Source organism: Psammomys obesus, unplaced genomic scaffold (assembly GCF_907164565.1).
Source record: "Psammomys obesus unplaced genomic scaffold, mPsaObe1.curated_primary_1811, whole genome shotgun sequence".
Classification (NCBI taxonomy): Eukaryota; Metazoa; Chordata; class Mammalia; order Rodentia; family Muridae; genus Psammomys; species Psammomys obesus.
In genome coordinates, this window is record NW_026592710.1 from 5640017 (window position 1) to 5659610 (window position 19594).

The window sequence follows — 19594 nt, forward strand, 5'->3', positions numbered from 1 at the left end:
GCTGGCGACTGGTGGGAAGCTGTAGCTGGGAGCTGCTTCCCCACTGGCTGAGGAATCATGCTGAGCCAAGAAAGAAGTGTCACCTTGCGTCCTGTGGCACAGTGCCTTGTACCGCATCTGTGCTAACACTGGAAGGCTAGGTGTTGACAGGGACACGCTGTCCAGGAATTTTCCTTTATCCAAACACGGCTCCATTCATCTCACTGAGCTTTGTTCCAAGCTTTGGGTTGACTTCACCCCGGCTCGGAGCCCCAGCAAGCCAAGGATAGACTCAGTCCAATCCCAGGAATGGCGAAGCTGTGCCAACTTCTGTGGCTACAGAGCAGGGCTGGGAAAGGCTCCAGGGCAGGCTAGCCAAAAGGCCCCAGCCAAGGAAGCCGGGGCGGCTCCTCCGCACCCCCTGGTGGTCAAATGGAGCCCAGGCCGGAGGAACCTGGACAGACAATTCCTCTGGAAGGAGGATGACAGAAGATCTGAAGCTGCATCAGCAAAAGGCTCTGATCGGCTCTCCAGTCCTCAGCGTTTGAAGGAGAGTCTTGGCTCTCTATTAGTAGGTGACTGAGGCTTTGAACTCAGGGAAGACCATCTGGCTGCTTCAGGGCCTCATTCTCCCCTTCCATACTTTCATATACATACAAGTGTAAACATATACACACGTATACATACATACATATACATACAAACACACACACATACATATATACATACAATCACATATATACATATGTGGACCTTCAAGACCATGGACTAGCCAGAAGTATCTTAAATTTGATACCAAAATCACTAAAGAAAAAAACCTGGAATTCATCAAAATTAATAATTCTGGGGCTGGAGAGATGGCTCAGAGGTTAAGAGCACTGATTGCTCTTCCAAAGGTCCTGAGTTCAATTCCCAGCAACCATATGGTGGCTCACACCATGAGATGATATACATCATCTATAATAAGATCTGGTGCCCTCTTCTGGTGTGCAGGTATACATAATTAATAAATAAATCTTTAAAAAATTAATAATTCTGTGATTCTGTGAGTCAAAAGCCTCAGAAAGTAAAAGGACAACCTACAGGATGGAGGAAACATTTTTTTTGTGTTAGATATCTGATGGTGTCCTGTCCTATAAAAAAATCATTGTGACTCAAGAGACAAAGCTGAATTCACCACTCACATGATGCCACTCACAGTCTCAGCGCTTGAGACAAGGGGGCAGGAAGATTGTGCGCTGAGGCCAGCCTGGGTTTCATAGCTGGACCCTGTCTTTAAAAAACAAAAAGAGGGTTGAAGAGACGGCTCAGAGCTGAAGAGCACTTGCTGCTTTTGCAGAGGACCTGGGTTCAGTTCTCAGCACGTGTGGGGTATGTGCACCGTGCAAGTGGGGAACCGGCAGAAATGAGGTAAAGGCATGACCGACCCCCAGAACTCTCATCTAGACACCGGCAGCAGTAAGGATCCTCCCTCCCTGTCTGTGCCTGTGCGCCCTGCTGCTCATAGTCCTGCGACCACCCCACCTCCCCCACCCCTGAGGCCGTCCCGTAGCCTGGTGACCAGGCTTCAGATTTCCTCGTAAGGACACGTCCAGCTAACACCTGGAATTCCTCTCCGTGCAAACGAAGCGGTCCCTGCACTCAGCCCTGTCCAATGATGCAGTCACCCGAAAACCCCTACCCACCTCCCCAAGGCTTATGGAGCCAATAATGAAAGCTGTCTCACTGGAGGGGCTGTAGCTGAAAGGGCTGCGGCGGAGAAGCTTTTTCCCCCTCAGGTACTCACCGCCAGGTTGAGACCCTGTGAACCCACCCGCCTGGCTAAGCTTCATTCCTTCAAGTCCAGCATCTGGAAGCCCCGAAGGGAAGCAGCAGGACCCAGGGAAGGGAAGCAGCAGGACCCAGGCTCTGGAACCACAAGCACCCGCATGGTGGTGCACAGCTATTTGTAGCTCCAGTTCCAGGGTTCTGATGCCCTCTTCTAACTCCTGCAGGCACAATGGCAGGGCCAGGAAGCCGAGGGCTCCCATCTTCCACGACACTGAATGGAAGCCTGTGGTGTGAGAATGAGGCTAGTTAGTGAGTCTAAGGCTGGCATGGGCTGCATGAGACACGACCTCACAGAGCCGACCAATGAAACACACAAACAAGACGGAAAGATTCCCTTTCTGGTTTTGCCTTGAGACTTTACACTTCCTCTGGCATATGACCAAGCCTTCTGAGGCACATAAAACCACCTGGAATGGAAGAATAAGCGGGGGGAGGGGAGGGGCTATGTGCCTCGAGTGGCAGAGGAGCATGCTGCCTGGAGCCGAGTGTTTGTGTACTATGTACGTTTGGGAAGATGGTAGAATGCCCACTTACGTTGAGTTTCCTAAAGCGGCAAAGGCCAGGCAGGCATGTTCAGACAAGGGGTCAACACCTCCAGGTCATTTCTAACACCACTGTGACACAACAGAACATTTGGAGGGACAGTCAAACCTGTGCCTCCAGGGTCCTAGCACACATGGTTAACATTAGGGATGCACTCACTAAACCCTGCTGTATTATATACCTGAAGACAGGAAGAGAGCAGCTGTTATCTGTGTTGTGCCACTGTTAAGGAAAAGCATTCAGACCTTGCTTAGCCAGTAATGGCTTTCAGGGCCTGGAGAAGGGCTGAGGGTCCAGCAGAGCTTCCGTCCCTCCCTGAACCCCGAGCTAGTGCTTCTTAAAAATGTGCTGCTGTCTGGTGGCCAAATGCGGGAGCCCGAAGGTGACTGTCATCCACCATCTCAGAAGTGGTTGCTGTGCGTGGTGACACTAGAGGGTTTTTAATTGCTCCTGAATTAATGTGCTTGCTTCTCACCCCTGGGGCGCCTGGGTTTAATTACTGTCTTAGGTCACATATGCAAATGAGTCTGCTATCATTCCTGTCCCCCGTGGACAGCAGTCCTGATTAGCAAGCCTTTCCATTCTGCAGCCTGAATGCCAGGTCGGCCTCCTGGAGGGCTGAGAGGGAGAAGCCTAGGAAGGTGGTGCTTGCCCCACAGTCAGGACCTACGAAAGTAGGAAAGCTCAAGGACGTGTCAGGGGCCTCTCTCAACCTCAGGCCCCAGGCGTCAGTTGTCAGTGGGAAGAAACCCTGGAGCACCAGAACCTGTGAGTGCTTGGCAGTAGAGCTTTACAGAAAGGGCTGGGGAGCGCTCTGTCTGCAGTACACTGCGGACCAGGGCAAAAGCCTTACAGAGGGCCGGAGGGAGGGCTGGGGGGAGGGCTCTGCAGGTAAAGGCACCTTCTGCCAAGCCACAGGGCCAGAGTCTGAGCCCGGGGATCCACATGGTAGAAGGAGAGCGCCAACTCCAACACACTGTCCTGCGCCACGGCACGTGAACACTCCTCCCTACCCACACATAAAATTACATCATTTAACTTTGTAACTTAAATAATTATAATATAATTATAATAAATGTAATAATTACAATAACTTAAATAATTAACTGTAATTTTGTTGTTTGAAAGGCCAGCATTTGGAGAGTTAGCTCCGTAGTGGAGCACTTGCCTACCAAACACAAGGACTTTCGTTCATTTCCAAGCTCCTGAGGGAGGAAAAAAAAAAAAAAAGAACACACGAGCACGTGCATACATGTATACACACACATACACACACACACACACACACACATGCTGCACTGAAAAATAAAATAAAAAGCACTTGCTGCCCTTTCTGAGGACTCAGGTTTGGTTCTCAGCACCCACATCAGGCAGAACACAACTGCCCTTAGCTCAGCTCCAGAAGATCCTGTGCCTGCTTCCGAGGGCACCCAGCAGGCAACTCATGCGCACACATATATGTAGGTACTCACACGTACACATAAAAAAAAAAAAAATTTTTTTTTTACAAAGAAAAAAAAGAAAGAAAAAAGAAGTAAGTGATAAAGAGCAGGGTTAACACCTGGAATCCCAGCCAGGCTGAGGCAGGATTGTGGGAGTTTGAGGCCAGCCTGGGTGACTTAATGAGTTCCAAAACAAAAACAAAACAATGAAAAACGAAAAGTTAGGAGTATTCTGTCACTGGCAGGGCTGAGACAGAACACCTCACTATTTCTGGCACATCTCTGGAGTGAGTTCAGGAAAATGCCCCCAGGTACTAGAGAACCCAGAAACTTTCATGAAGAATATGGGCACTAGAGATGGACACACTGATACCAGGCTCAACAAAACAGACAGAGGAATAAGGACTGATCCATGGGACATGTTTGCCCAGAAAACAGGAGGGGGGACTCCCCAAACAAGCCCAGCACTCTGCTGACTTAGGCACCCAGTCTCATTTTTGAAAATCCAGACAGGCCTGAGAGTGGAGCAGTATGGAACTTCTATCACAGGAAGAGACCCTGGCTCTAACCCCTAGCACTGTGCCCTCCTCAAATCTGCAGCAATCAATGTGGATGGCAGCTAGCTGCTGGTTGTCACTTAGGCACACACACACACACACACACACACAGACCCTCACCCCCACAGCACATATACTCACACACCACAAACACAGGGGTACAGTGGTCACAGGAACGCGGGGGCCAGTACTGAGCCACTAAGCCACTGTGCAGTTCAGCAAAGCCAAAGGCACCATTCTTCCTTACATGGGATACAGTATCTGATTGTTCAGTCTATTTATTCTGTTTATTACTGTTTACTCTGAATGGCGGCCTAAGCTGGTGAGCTACTGCAGTTAGTGTCTGTGAAAGCAGGAGCAGTGGGGTGAGGTGGGAAGTGGGGAAGCTGGCAGGGGGTCCCTGCTGCTCAGGAAGAGTGCTGAACTGGCCACATCTATAGGCCCAGCTCAGAATCCACCACCAGAACACGGGCTTTCTTGGCTGTTGTCTTCCTGCCTCAGCTGTATTCATGAACGGAATTCCATGGCCAGGGGCTTTCATGAAGGCCTGACTGTTCCCCCTTACCCTTGAAGGCTTGACATTCTAGCCCTTGGGGGCTTTGTAACAAAGACTGAAGTCTTTTCTGCCAGAGGTCAGAGAGGATTCTGGGATAAGGCCTGAGCAATGAACCCACAGGAGACTCCCACATGGCCAAGTTAGACAACCAGAGAGGCCCAGGAATGTGCTAAAACCAGATAGAAAATGCTTGTTTTGTGACAAAGTGGATTAAAAACACATTAAGCAAAGAAGCAACAAAGTGTTACTGGTGCTTTTTCAGCAGCTTTTGCTCACAGCCAGGCTCAATAGAAAAGCTATTTATAGTCGCCCTCACCTCCAGAGTGGGGGGATGAAGGTTGGAGATGGCTCAGCCATCAAGGGCAATGCAGAGGACCTGGGTTGTGTTCCCAGCACCCACAACTGTGTTACAGTTCTAAATGACCCACTGCCCTTTCCTGACCTGCATGGGAACCAGACACACACAACAGCAAAACACAAGTGTGTAAACCTAACGTGATAAATGCCATTATCTGGCAATCAAAAAACGTCAGGAAAACCCCTAGTGCTGAGATGGGAGGATGGCTCAGTGGCTTAAAGTGCCTGTGCTCCTACAGGACTCAGGTTCAGTGACGAACCCACGCCAGCCAGAGTACATAACCTTAAAACTCCAGATGACCACAGGGACCCTCACCTGAGCTCTGTGGGTCCTTGAACTTTCATGCCCATCACTAGATGGAAACATACACGCAATTTAAAATAGTAATGAATAAAAATTGCTGGGCATGCAGGGCAGCCTAGTTTTAAGCCAGTCTGATACACCATCCCCTAAAGAAGCTAAATCCCACTGCACTGCTCACAAACTTGCTGCCTTGAGGAGCAAAGCAGCACCTCAGTGACCTCAGGTCACCTTACAGCAGCCCTCCGGTCTCAGCCTCCCAAAGCTATTTCTGGCTGGGCGTGGGATAGCTGCATGGTAGCTGGTGTGAATCTGCTATCTGGAAAATGCACAGGAGGATTTGAAGGGCAGTTTGCCCAAGGTCTCTGACTAAACTAACCTATTACTAAGAACCCATGGCAGTTAAACATTTAACAATGCCACCTTTCTTTATAGTACTCAAGGCTGAAGCCAGGCTTGTGTACGCTGTAAAAGTACTCCATCCAGCAAACAACTTCCCTGTCATCAGAAACGTGGGACACTTGTGGCATGCCTTAGGGTGGGTGAGGGAATTTGCATGGACGCTGCCAGGCTCTCACCCAACACAGCCCACCCCCTATTGGCCCTACTCCTACATAACCCAGCCGCCAGCCACCTGGTCAGGCCAGTTCTTTTAAATGCAAGGACCCCTCCTCACATTGGGTTCAGAGCATTGATTGCTCAGCTTGTGTCAGTAACTGCGTGCCTGAGCTCAATGCCCCCTCACAACTGTGTGGCACTTACACCACCTTTTAATCCTAACTGTTAAAGAGGGTTGCAGGTGTCTCCACCCAGGGACCAGTCCACTGGAGGGGACAGAGTAACAGCTCAGGCCCACTCTGCCTCAGCCCAGGCGTCACAAATGAGACTCGAATCCAGCCTTACCCACACATGAGCAGTGCTCTCATGGTTACTGCGGCTTTTATTTTGCATGTAGAACCATGGGGGGGGGGGGGAGTTCTAGAGATTACACTGGAGTCACGAGGGCTCCAGACACTAGCTGGCAAGTGAGGTGACAGGAACAATGATTCAGACCAATCACATGATTACAAAGCTGGGGTTTCCAGCAGGGTTCCAGGTGGTCAGGCGTGACTTCAGAGTCTAAGGAAGCTGTGACATGGAAAGGACAAGTACTGGACTGGCCTTGATGACACCAGGGACAGGGAGGATCTAAGCAGCTGCTGGCTCCAGGATCTCCAGTCCACGCTTTACTTTGCCAGGGGGTTCCTGAAGGACCTGCCAGCAAACTTGGCCTTGCTGCCCAGCTCTTCTTCAATTCTTGGCAAACAAAGAGGGGGAAAAAAGCAGTTAGCTCTCTCTGTAGATGGTGTGGTAGCTCACACCCTTTGTTAATAATCAGGCACATGGAAGGTGGAAGCAGGGGGATTGCCATGAGTTTCAAATTAGAGTGGGATACAGCTTTCAGCTCCATAGTGAGGTGATGGCACTACCCAGGAAGATGTCACACCCAACTGTCCTGTTCAGAAAAGGCAGCCCTTTCGGCTCTGCATGTGGCCGGACCTGTTCTGCCTTCCACCACAAGATGGCAGCACGGTGCAGCCCATGCCTGCTTCTGGGCACATTCACAACTACTAGTGTTCACTCTGAGAATCCAACAGCACAGGCACACCCTCTCTCCCAGTTACCAGCAAGTGTCTTTACCTAAGGAGCTGGTTGTACTTGGCCAGGCGCTCAGATCGGCAAGGGGCACCCGTCTTGATCTGGAACAACAAAGAAACAGCCGTCGCTGCAGAAGCTCCAGGGAACATGAATAAAGGCCTAGCCTTCACACATGTAGCTGAAACAGCACCCCCCCCCCCCCCCAGGCAGAACCCCTTACCTGCCCAGTGCACAGTCCCACCACTAGGTCAGCGATGAAAGTGTCCTCAGTCTCCCCAGAGCGATGGGACACCATGACGCCCCAGCCATTGGACTGGGCCAGCTTACACCTGAGGGAAGGGAGAGTCAGATCCCTACCTGACCACTCACCCTGTGTTGAATGGTCTTCATGCCTGAGGGTATTCTCATCTATTAATGCTCACACTGAGGGGCTTCCAGACCCCTAAGACACTGAAGTTACCAGTGTCTATGTAGTCAAGTTGAGCCACAAGGAATGCAGATCAGGAAACCAATGCTTATGGCTGCATCCCTCACATAAGAGTGGCCTGGGACTCAGTCCCAGAATCCCCTGCCCAGGCTACTCACGCCTTAAGAGACTCGGTCACAGAGCCGATCTGGTTCACTTTGAGCAGGAGGCAGTTGCAGGATTTCTCGCCCACAGCCTTGGCTATGCGCTTAGGGTTGGTCACCGTGAGATCATCCCCAACCACCTGGATGCCTGCTGTGGCGGTGAAGTTTCGCCACGCTTCCCAGTCGTCCTGGTCAAAGGGGTCTTCAATGGACACCACTAAGAAAGGAGAACGGCCGAGAGTGAGCCTGAGCGCTGGTCCTAGGGCACCACTCTTCCTTTCCTCCTTCGCCCATGAGCCTAAGGGCTTGCTTTCTCTTTGTTGGCCTCAAGTACCCTAAGTGCCAGAAAGATCACAGGCACACATCTTGCTCTAGAGTTCTCTTAACTGCCAAGATACATCTCAAGCTCCCTCGACTTCTTCTGAAAAGGGAGCATTTGCATGCCCAGCCAGTTACCTGCCAAAATATACACACACCTGAATGCTGTGACATACGAGGGAGCTGGGACTGTAGGTAAGTGGCTGAGAGAGACCCTGGGTTTTATTCCTAGCTCCAAAATTCTTGAGACAACCTGTCACTATGCAGCCCAGAATGGCTCTGAGACAGGGTCTTTGTACTTGAGGCTGGCTGTGCAGCATCAAGTTGCCTTGAACTTGCCATTTTCCTACTTCACCTCTGCATCATGACATAATGTATACAATGATCTTGAAATGCAATTTTTGAGGCAGTGCCTCATATATAGCACCAGCTAGCCTGCACTTGAAGTTGTTATGTGGACTCAGATCTACCTCTCTGCTCTGACTGAGGATGTACACTGCAATGTCTCCTAAAATTAGAAAGAAGCTGAAGTATGAACCTGTCCACTAAAGTTCAAGGTCAGCATGACTCCAAAAAAGAAATGGGCAGGAGGGGAATGGGGAATGCTGGAGTCTTGGGTTAACCCTGAGTAAACTGCAAACCGCAGCTGGGAGAGGGAGAGAAGGGGCCAGCAGCCTGGGAACACTCACCTGGATAGTCCTGGATGAAGGACTTGTACAGGTCAGCCAGCTGGTCAGGTGTGATGTATCTGCTGGGGTCATCAGGAGACTTGAAGTCCAGGTCATACTTGCCCGACCTAAAGAACTCAGACGCAGCCACATCCATGCCAATGACAACCTGCTCGGTGTAGCCGGCCTTTGCAATCGCGTTCTTCAGCAGCTCCAGTGCTGGAAACGGCAAAGGTAGGTAACGAACAGAAGACCTCACATGACTGCTAATATTAAGTCACAAAGAACAAAACTACCCGGCCCTGGCCATGAGTTTGGGGTCAGGTACTTTTGTTCCTGCTGTGGGTCAAAAAGCCACTGGTCAGGGACATCGGGCCCACAAAGTGGCAGTCACACAAACCCCCACACAGCCCTTCTCATGGTCAGTGATCCCGAATTTCTCATGGTCAGTGATCCCGAATTTAGTGCCGTGCAGCTGTGCTGGCCAAGATACAGTTACAGTGACTGGCTGAGATCAGCTGTCCCGAGGATGGACTAGCTTTAAATAGAACAGAGGCTGGGATCCAAGAGGGAAACCTCAGCAAGGGCCATCTCAATCAAGGCTGCCAAGAGCAGACATATGGCTCCTGCCACCCGTCAATGACCCCACCAGCTAGAAGGCTAATTCACAATGAAACCCATTTACGCAGGTCAAAGAGTCTAACAAGCCAAGCTCCATCCCTCATGCCAAGGGGGAAGGAAGGTGAGGTGGCCCATATATGCGGGGCATACCCATATACAAAATTAAAGTGGGATCAAATAAAGTAATCTGCTGGCCGGAGAGACAGTTCAGTGCATAAGTGCAGTTCCAGAGAATGCAGTACCTGCATGGTACCATCTTTAATTCCATCTCTAGGGTATCTAGTGCCCTTCTCCAGCTATCCCATAAGACTAAAAAGAAAACACCCAAAACTCTTCCCTCCCAAAGCCTGTCAGTCTTGATCCTGCCCCCAAAATGTCAGCTATAAGGAAACTATTTATTGCTCTCACCTTCCTTGTTCTCTAGGATGTTAGGTGCAAATCCGCCCTCGTCCCCCACATTGGTGGCGTCCTTGCCATACTTCTCCTTGATGACATTCTTCAGGTTGTGGTAAACCTCAGCTCCAATGCGCATGGCCTCCCGGAAAGAGGAAGCCCCCACTGGGAGGATCATGAACTCCTGCATGGCCAGCTTGTTGCCAGCATGAGAGCCACCGTTGATCACATTGAAAGCCTGGGAGAAGCAAAGAGCTATGATACCAGCTCAGGAAAGCCATGGGACACCCACCGTAGCATAAGAACTAGCTACCACCTGGCCCAAAGTACCAGGATGGCTGTGCAATGCTCACTAGTACCTGCGTGTCTGTGGCAATACTGTCTTGACTAAGCTAACTGATGAAAAGAACTAGCCCACTTGGGTGACATCATTCCCTGAGCTTGGGAATGGTGGAGATGAATGAGTAGAGTACTTGACACATCTCACTTTTTCCCCTTCAGACAGAGCCACAGTATGAAGCACTGACTGTCTGTCCTGGAAATCTCTGTAGACCAGGCTGGCCTCAAACTCTTCCATCTGCCTCTGCCTGAGTGCCACCACCCAGCTTCATTGCTGCTCCTGATGGTAAACTGTGATGACTCTCTGCTGACCCGACCTCCCTGCCATGATGGATTATATTTAGAAACTGAGCTTTTTTCTTGGAATATTTCACTGCTATATTAATATTTGGAAAATATTATAGAAACAAGACACCCTCAAGCAAGCTCCAACGATTTACTCACTGGGACCGGCAGGATAACATCTGGATTGCCAGCCAAGTCAGCAATGTGACGGTAAAGAGGCACCCCCTTTTCCACAGCACCAGCTTTGCAGACAGCCAGGGACACTCCCAGGATGGCATTTGCACCAAATTTAGCTAAAATAGAATAAAAATGGTGAATGGAGGCCATTTTTTAGCTGTCTTTCCCCCTCCAGCCTGCCGCATATTAAGTCACAATGCCATTTCTGGCTTACTGAAATGGACCCGCCTGTCCTCCCTGCAAATAGCGCCCCCAACATCGGAATATGGCTGACATTCCACAAGTTGCTGAACTATAAACCAAAGAGACCGTCCAGAGAACCACGCTCCTCCTACTCAATGGCCCCCTGCGCTGCTCACATTTATTTTCAGTGCCGTCCATCTCGATCATCAGGTTGTCAATCTTCTCTTGCTCCACAACATTCAGTTTCTGTGGGGGACACAGAAAGGTGAGGGCCAGGCAATCATGTACACCCAGTCTGTCAGGAGGCCAAGGGGCTGGGCACAGAGCTCAGCAATGGAGGTTCTCACTGCTTGTAAGACTGGCTCCACCCCCAGCCCCAAAGAGAAGAATGAGGTAGAAATAGAAAAAAACAAACCAAAAGAACCCCACATTTGACTTATCCTAATTAACAGCTTCAGGCATTTCCCTAGGTCCACAGACTACAGTTCACCAGGGAGTCAAGGTCACACATACAACAAGGCAGATGGTTGTATGGCACAGGCTGTATAAAGCATTTCCACAAACAAGGGTGTTCTTGCACAAGAATTAAGCAATAAGGCCAATTCTTCAGTCAATCAGCCCTGCAGTGGCTGCCTCAAAGGCTGTCCCTCTTGGCCAAGACAAAGCTCCACTGTCTGGTGAGGGGAATGCATGACTACCCCTACCAAAACATCTGATTAGAGATGGCTCAGTTGTTACTAACACTTGTTGCTAATACAGAGGATGAGGGTTCAGCTCCCGAATCACATGGTTCACAATTATCTGGAACTACAGTTGCAGGATGATGCTCTTTTCTGCCTATGCATGTACTAGGCATGCATGTAGTGCAAAAATATGCATGTCAAGTATCCATTCTGTGATTTTTTTTACAGTGTCTATATAGACCTCTTTGTAGCGGTTGGCCTCAAACTCAGAGATCAGCCCGCCTCTGCTTCCCTGAGTGCTGCTATGTGAGTGTCTGCCATCTTGCTGTTTTGACAAGGCATTACTAAAGGCAAGTACTTGCCAAAGCCGAAAGCTCCCAGTGGCAAAGCCTCACTGTAACTAGGCCTAAATGTGTGTCCCCAAGAGTCAAGTATGATGGGGAAGGCCTAGCGACAGGGGATATAAAATACAGTGTACAAGGACATGCCCAGAAGACTGGAACAGAGGATACAAATAAGTGCTTTAATGAGCAATTATCTGGAGACCAGACAAGCAGAACCAATTAGAGAGTTACAGAGGCTGACCGGGGGAAATGCCTGGATGCTACAGACTGCGTCCAAGAGGGAAGAAGATGTCTGCAGACCAAGGAGGGCTGGCCAACACTACTGAGAACTGACTTAGGACTCACAGCATACAATTCTGGGCAAGGCCAAGGGTGGCGCCGGAAGCCTATTCACGCACAACAGGTGTCACAGGTGGTTGTGAGCCGGCTGACATTGGTGATGGTCCTTTGGAAGCGCAGTAAGTGCTGTTCTACTGAGCTTTTTTGTAGCCCCAAAGAAGGACTTTTTTAATTGGGAAAGACTTGACCTCAGGGCTTTGTACACAGTATGTACCCATCAACTAAGATGGGGGCAGGGATGCAGCTCTGGCTGTCTCCCAAACCAGAATTGCCAGCAAGGCCATCACCTATTTTATGTGGTGCTTGGGACTACAGCCTGGGCTTCAATGGAGCCCCAGTCCTTCCTGGCATCACAGCTAATAACAAACCCAATTCCAATATCCATATATCTACCTACCATGTCCTGCAGAGCTGCTATTAAATTCTGGACCATGACCTCCCAAAGGTCAAGAAAGGAAATGGAAGGATGTCAAGCATTCCTCACCCCCCACCCCACCCCACCCCAGTTTTCAGGTGTTATCAGAGGCAATCAGGACACAGGCAGCAGGCACGTTAAGACTCATGCATGATAGGGAATCCTGCCAGCTTCCTAGCGCTCAGAATAAGCTGTCCCGTTAACAGGAAGGCCTGTGCCTGGCTCTGGTGGCGTTGGTACACAGTAGTACCAGGAGGTGGGTCCTACCTTGCTAACCAGAGCAGGTGCAATTGTTTTATTGATGTGCTCAACAGCCTTTGAGACACCTAGAAGGAACAATCATGAAATTACTGACAGAATTACAGTACGCAGGCCTGAGCAGCCTTGCTGGAGAGCACTGGGGTAGTGGGCCCAAGCCTAAGGACTCTGTTAAACCCATTCCTCATGCCCCTTCAAATGGGTCTGTCTGGCCCAGTCTGAGTGCTTTTCCCTAGGACCCCAGGGGCTGAGAGCCACACAAAGAGTTATCAGCACAGAGCGATCTGAGGGGCGTTAGTTCAAGATCATGCACTGGGAAGACCAGTTGCACACCTAGGTCGCCAGCTGTTACCTGAGTGCACAAGGCTGGAGCCAGGAACTCATTAACATACTTAACAGGTCTGGAGACGCCTGCCCAGTAGAGGTGAATAGAAGGAAAGAGAGACTCAGGAGAACAGGCTTCAGGACACAGAGGAAGGAAAGCGAGGAAAGAGAAGGCAGGAGAGCTTCCCATGCCAGGCTTCGCCTAACCCTGGCTGGCGCATTAGCACTGGGACCACCTGTCCTCTACCCAGCCATAAGCCTCTAAGGAAACAAGCTCAAGACATCCAGTGAACACACAACCTTCCCTTGAGACTTTTCCTCAATCGCTGACCTCAACATCCCTAATGTGCAGGCACCGGTTACAGTTAACATTCAGTTTCTTTGGAAAGACCCACACTTATAGGACTGACACTGCACCTGGGAAGGAGGAAAGGCCCAATTCTGTGTGCTCTGCAGCACCTTCAGCATGCAGATTTCATTTACAGACAGATGGGCGTCACCCCAAGGTTAGAGGTCAGTCTGCCAACTAGAGGCTGGGAGCAGACTCACCCAGGCCTTGCCTGTCAGCCAGGCAACAAATCTCCCCCCACTGAAGATGGGAATTATTTCCAAAGCTCTGACAGGAGTGGTATCTGGGGGAAGTGCTAAGACAGCTGGTGCGTGGACATGGGAAACTAAGTTCCCAGCCTTACCTTTCCCCATGTACCGAGTCTTGTCATTGTCACGGAGTTCTAGGGCCTCATAGATGCCAGTGGAGGCACCGCTGGGCACTGCAGCTCGGAAGAGACCTGGAGCACAGGTGGGAAAATAGCAATTAAGAATCACAGCTCTGGGTGTGGCACATGCCTGCAATCCCAATACACAGCAGGCAGAGGCAGCAGGCTGTGTTTGGAGCCTTCTTGGACCAAAGCAAGACCTACCTTAAAAAGCAGGCAAACAAAACTACTGAACAGAAATGAACCAACAGCTCAGGTCCAAGACGCCCTGTTAAAACACCTAGACCCGGGCTGGAGAGATGGCTCAGAGGTTAAGAGCACTGGCTGCTCTTCAAGAGGTCCTGAGTTCAATTCCCAGCATCCACATGGTGGCTCACAAACATCTATGGGATCTGGTGCCCTCTTTTGGTGTGCAGGTGTACATGCAGGCAGAACACTGTATAAAATAATAAACAAACAAAAAAACATCCAGACCCAGAAGCACTGTGGGTTCCATCAGCCCAGTGCTCTCGCACACCATTCTTTATACTGAGTCTACAATAGATACAAACAATGCTCAGGTGCCTGCACCCCCCCCAGGTTTCCTATATCTCCACATGCTTCCGGCCTAGGGGAAGCAAGAGTAAATTCTATTGCTTGTTGCTGACAAGGATGGTGAAGCAGATGCACAAACTATAAAAAATGAAATTGGTGGAGACCACGGATGGGGATTACATAAACTCTACTTTTTACCCTATAAATTTGAACTAAAGGCTGCCTCAATTCGTTTTCTGAGACTGGGTTTCACTGTAGCTCTGGTTGTCCTTAAACTCTCTATGCAGACCATGATGGATTCTAACGGCTTGTCTCTGCCACCTTCAGTGCCAGGACTAAAAAAAAAAATTAGACATAGCAGCTACATCACTTCTTTTGCCACAGGGTCGCACTGCACCCGGAGCTCGCCCATTCGCCAGCGCTGGCTGTGACCTGCAGGGCCCCTCCATGTCTGTCTCTGCAGTGCTGTTTGCAGGCACGGATTGCTAGACCCGGTATTTTATGTGGGTGCTAGAGACTGCATCTCGGGTCTCATGCTTGCATGGCAGGCGCTTTCCTCCCTAACTGAACCATATTTAAGCCAATAATTGTTGACACACAACTCTAATGTTTGCAGCTGAGAGGACTGAGGGTTGGAGACCAGTGCAGGCTAAATGCACAGGAAAATATTATGGCAAAACAAGCAAACTAATTATTGTAAATATTGCTTTTAACTGGCAGGTAAAAATATTAAAATTATATTAATTTAGGAAATACCAACTTTGGGCTGGACGTGGTGAATATACGGACTTAATCAGCTTAAATAAAGAGCTGCATGCAGTTAGATGCCCTTCCATCTTCTAATTACCCGATGTTTCAGAAGTCAGTTGAAGTGGAAGGCTACATCGGCAGATGGAGCCGGTCCTTGGTACCTGACGCCTGCAGGACCCGGCGGAGCCCTGCAGCCACACCAATGGCTGTCACACACCAGCTGCTCTTGCTGAGGATTAAGGATGCCTCTCTTCTGAGGCAGGGGAGGATGAGCAGGAAGGGCTGGGCTCTGGTGACTCAGACAGTGACTCAGCTCTGCCTGGCAGGTCCTGTTGAGCTCTGCAGGCCTGTGTGCCTTGTCTTCCTCTGCTCTCCCACTACCACATTCACCTCTGAATACACACAGCTGGGTAGCACAGGGCTAGCTCTGAGGAGAGCTTGCTGTGAAGCTCAGGCTGGTCTCAGAACGGACAATCCTGCGATTAAAGGGATTAGCTGCCACACCCAGCCAGTTTACTTCAAACCAAACCTTTTCTGCAGTGCTGTGATTCCAACTCAAGACCTCCCACATTAGCCCAGCACTGACCCGGTCCCTCACACTTTGAGGCACGCCCATTAACACTCCCCTGCCATGGGAAATGTCCTATAGTTTAAAAGAGCTTCTGGGCTGTCCTGAAAGAACTTAACAGTGAGTGTCCCATCAGGGAACTGCCAGCCACACCTGCCCTAACCTTTCCTTTTTTTTTTTCCTTTCTAAAGATTTATTTGTTATACAACATTCTGCCTGTACACCAGATCTTACTATAGATGGTTGAGTCACCATGTGGCTGTTGGGAATTGAACTCAGGACCTTTGCAAGAAACAGTGAGTGTTCTTAACTGGAGCCTGGCCCTGACCTTTCCTTTTTCTGTGGGATATCACCCTCCACTTGCTTATTTGACCCCAGCAGGCTGTGAGGCTAAAGGATGATGGCTTATTTTTTTTGAACAAGGGCTTAAGCCCTCACCTCTTTCCTCTGGTCCCATGACTTACCCGACCCACATCCTATCATACACCAAGAAGCAGGGATGTGCATGGTGGCACATCCCTGTAACCTCAGCAGAGGGAAGGACGAGAGAATCGTGTTTGTTACCCATGACTGCATTCTCGATGAAATGAAAACTATGGAAACGAAGTGGGCGCATACCTTTTTCGGTATAGAGATCAACCTCAACGGTGGGATTCCCACGAGAGTCGAAGATCTCTCTGGCATGGATCTTGAGAATAGACATGGTGAATTTCTGCAGGGAAAAAAAAGTTCATATTTACCATAAATTCTAACAGAGATGCATAATCCATTCAAGAGATCACTTCTGGGGAACCCCGGGCTTAGCAGAACAAAGGGGCTTAGAGGAGGGTAGTAATGAGACATGCTGGGAGCTAGTGAGGATTCTTCCTTTAAGAGCAGGCCAGTGGCTGGCACTTCTGCCCAAGCCTGATGACCACACGGCACAATGGGGAAACCACTTGGGCTGATTCCCTCTCCCCCCCAAACTCTGGTGTCCCGTCCTACATCCCAAATAAGTAAATAAAAACTTATCCACAACTAGACAGAACATTGTTCTGGTTGCATGGAGGAAGCAGCTTAGAGCCAGGAACTAACTCCAGCTCTAGGGGATGTGTGGCACATGTCTGCCAGCTTGGCTAGCACGTGGGTGGTTCTGGCTTCAATCTGCACCACCATATTTAGGCCAACACCAATGACTTCTGGTTAGTATCTTTCAAAATTGCATTTTATGTCATTAAAAAAAAATGTATCCATGAATACCAACATAGCCTGAGAGGAAGAGGGTACAGGCCAGCAAACAGCAAAGCTGATCCCTTCTTCCCAAAAGCTTCTAGAACTAAAAAACTGCATGAGACATGAAGACACATTAGCACTCAAAAGCCATTATTTACCTAGGTTCCCCACATCTCTCTAGCAAACCCCTGATCTTTCTGTTCCAACAGAAGCTGGTCTTTAGTTTTCTCTTCTGCGAGACAATGTATCTTTATAGCTCACCAAGAGAAAACCCACTGTATTACAAAGCATACTTAACACTCCTCAGCCCATTTCTTATCTCCAAAGCACCAACGATTTACCTCGTAGGTTTCAAACACCCTTTTTGTAGACCAGGCTGGATTTAAATGTCATTCGCTTTGTCTTCTGCCTCCCATCCCCACATTCTATTACATGCCAGGCTGACCTGAACTCATAGTGATGCTCCTGCCCCAGTGCTGGGCTTACACGTGGCCATCACCATCCCTGGCTCAAATGCACTTTCTTTTCCTTTATTTGGGGGAGGGGAGCGACCACGTGGCACCTCGCACTGTGAAAGTGCGACCACTTGTAGGAGCCGTTGCGCTCCTTCCACCATGCGTATCTAATCTGCATCTTTAGGCTGGGCAACAAGTTTCCTTAACGAAAAATCTCACCGGCTCGGATCCATCGCCGAGCCAAGGGCAGAAAAGTCGACCTAAGGGTCAGGCTTATCAGGACAGACTGGCTCTGGCACAGCCAGAAAGCAAGTCAGCCAAGGGACCACCACACTGCCTAGGCTAGAACGAACAGGAAGTTTTCTTAAATACATCTTATGTCAGTTCATGGCCGGCTGGTAGCCTCCCAGGAAGCCCGCAGGTCTTGCTTAACTGGGGCGAGGTCTCCTGAGGGCTTCACAATTATCCAACGGGACTGCTGCAATTTCCTCTAGAATAAGTAGCTAGCCCACAACCACTGGTCAGTAATATTCCGGAGCAGAGATGGGCTGGGCCACTCCCGCCCAGTGACGCTAGATTGCGGTCCAGGAGCCACAGCCCAAGCAGGATCCGCCGGGAGGGAGGGGAGCAGCGCCGCTCTGCCTCTTAGGCATCCCTGTTTCTGGCCCTTCCATTTTGAGAAGAGTTTTAATAGGCATCGGGAGGTCCAGTCGTTCTCTCCCTCCAAGCCCTTCCACGTACACAGAAAGAAGCACTTTTCTACTCTCCACGGCCTCGATCACCCCTGGCTTGCATTTGCTCTGGTCGCCTTGGAAGCCCAGGTAAATTGCAAACCTGAAGCTCGGTAATCACAGGTGGGCCTGCACCTCCCCCTCCAAGAGCCCGCGTCCTTCCACGAGGCTCACCCGAGTGGCTGCCCGGGTGCCGGCCCGAGCTCAGGGCGCGGGGTGGGGTGCACGTGCCCACTCGCACCCAAGGGGAGCTCGCGGGCGAGCCACCTCCACGGCCCAGCCGGACCCTACCTGGCCTTCGCACCGCTGCGCAGGAAAGAAAGAGGTCTCGGCCGACTCCGACCAGCGCGTTAAGGAAGGACGTGCGCACGCCCCTGAGACCGAGCCGCTCTAAGCTCCTCCCACTCCGGCTAACTACCGGGCTCGCGAGGCCCCGCCCACTCTCGCCTGCCGGGCCCGCCCTCCCGCTCGCCGCCCCGCCATTGGCCCAGCCTGCCGTCACTCTAGAAGAATGGCGTGGCTGTGCGGACGGCCTGGCCTGCAGAGACTGGGGGCGACGGCCCGGGGGCGGGGGCTGCCGCGCCTGGCTGGGCCGGGGCGGCCTGAGGCGTTGTCGGAATGCCGGGCGGTCCTCCCGCTGGGAGCCAGGGGCCCGGCCGAGGGTCTGCGGAACCCGGATGCGGGGCGGGGCGGGGCGGCGGGCATGAGGGCTTGGGCCAGCGGCACGTACTCCGAGTCCCACACGCACCCGGCGCGGCTGCGGCGCTGCACGTCCTGCCCACGACCTTCCTGATGACCTTCCCGGCTCGGCCCTCCAGCGGGCCAACCCCCGCCGCGAGGTGCGGGAGACCCCGGCGGCGTGGAAACGTTGAGGCGTAGCGTGGGGACCTCACTCCCACGTGGAATGGCAGGGGTGGGGGCGTAGGGGACAGTGCGCCTGCGCACTGCACGTCCTCGCCGCCGAGTCTGGCTCTGGCTCTCTGGTGCCATCCGCCAAGGTGACCCCGTCCTTTTGTCCTTGCTCTGGTGAGTCTCAGACAGATGTAGCCAAGGAAAAGTGAACTTTCCCTTAATATACGTAATCATTATATTATTGTCTGTAGGGCATGGAACCCAGCATCCCACTCGAGCTAAGGAAAAGCAGTACCTTTGTGCTACACCCACCCAGCCCCTCCACCCCACTACAACGCGGATAAGGCATGGATTCACTCCTTGTTAGAGTTCTTTTCTCGAAAGATTTAATACCGCTCTCCCCCTGCCAGTAGCCTAGATCAAACCTATGTGGACTCTTGACACCCATACTCCTGATTAGTTTCTCAAAGATCTAGACTAGTAGTATTCCACACTGATGTGGCAAACATCAGGCAGGTGTGGGTGGAATTTTTTTTACCATTCTGATCAAACCTGGTGTTTAACCACAGCTCTGAGGAGGCAGGGGCAGGCAGATGTCAGTTCAAGGCCAGCCTGGTCCACATAGTGAATTCCCAGTCAGATAGGGCAACATGATG

General features: G+C 50.9%; 1 protein-coding gene across 3 annotated transcripts; it reads right to left on the reverse strand.

Moving 5' to 3' along the window:
• Nucleotides 1–6464: 6464 nt before the first annotated feature.
• Eno1 (enolase 1) lies at nt 6465–18941 on the reverse strand. Of its 3 annotated transcripts, none has more exons than XM_055615193.1 (12): nt 18835–18941; nt 16307–16400; nt 13813–13908; nt 12806–12864; nt 10934–11003; nt 10557–10690; nt 9789–10011; nt 8781–8978; nt 7789–7990; nt 7424–7532; nt 7246–7304; nt 6465–6861 (listed from the first exon to the last, which is right to left on the reverse strand). In XM_055615193.1, exons 2-12 carry the CDS (start codon nt 16389–16391, stop codon nt 6792–6794), a joined length of 1305 nt encoding a protein of 434 aa, XP_055471168.1. In that variant the 5' UTR covers nt 16392–16400; nt 18835–18941; the 3' UTR covers nt 6465–6791. The 3 variants fall into 3 exon arrangements, with proteins under 3 accessions (XP_055471168.1, XP_055471166.1, XP_055471167.1); XM_055615191.1 differs by lacking the exon at nt 18835–18941 and adding an exon at nt 18378–18480; XM_055615192.1 differs by lacking the exon at nt 18835–18941 and adding an exon at nt 18261–18282.
• Between the last annotated feature and the right edge of the window lie 653 nt (nt 18942–19594).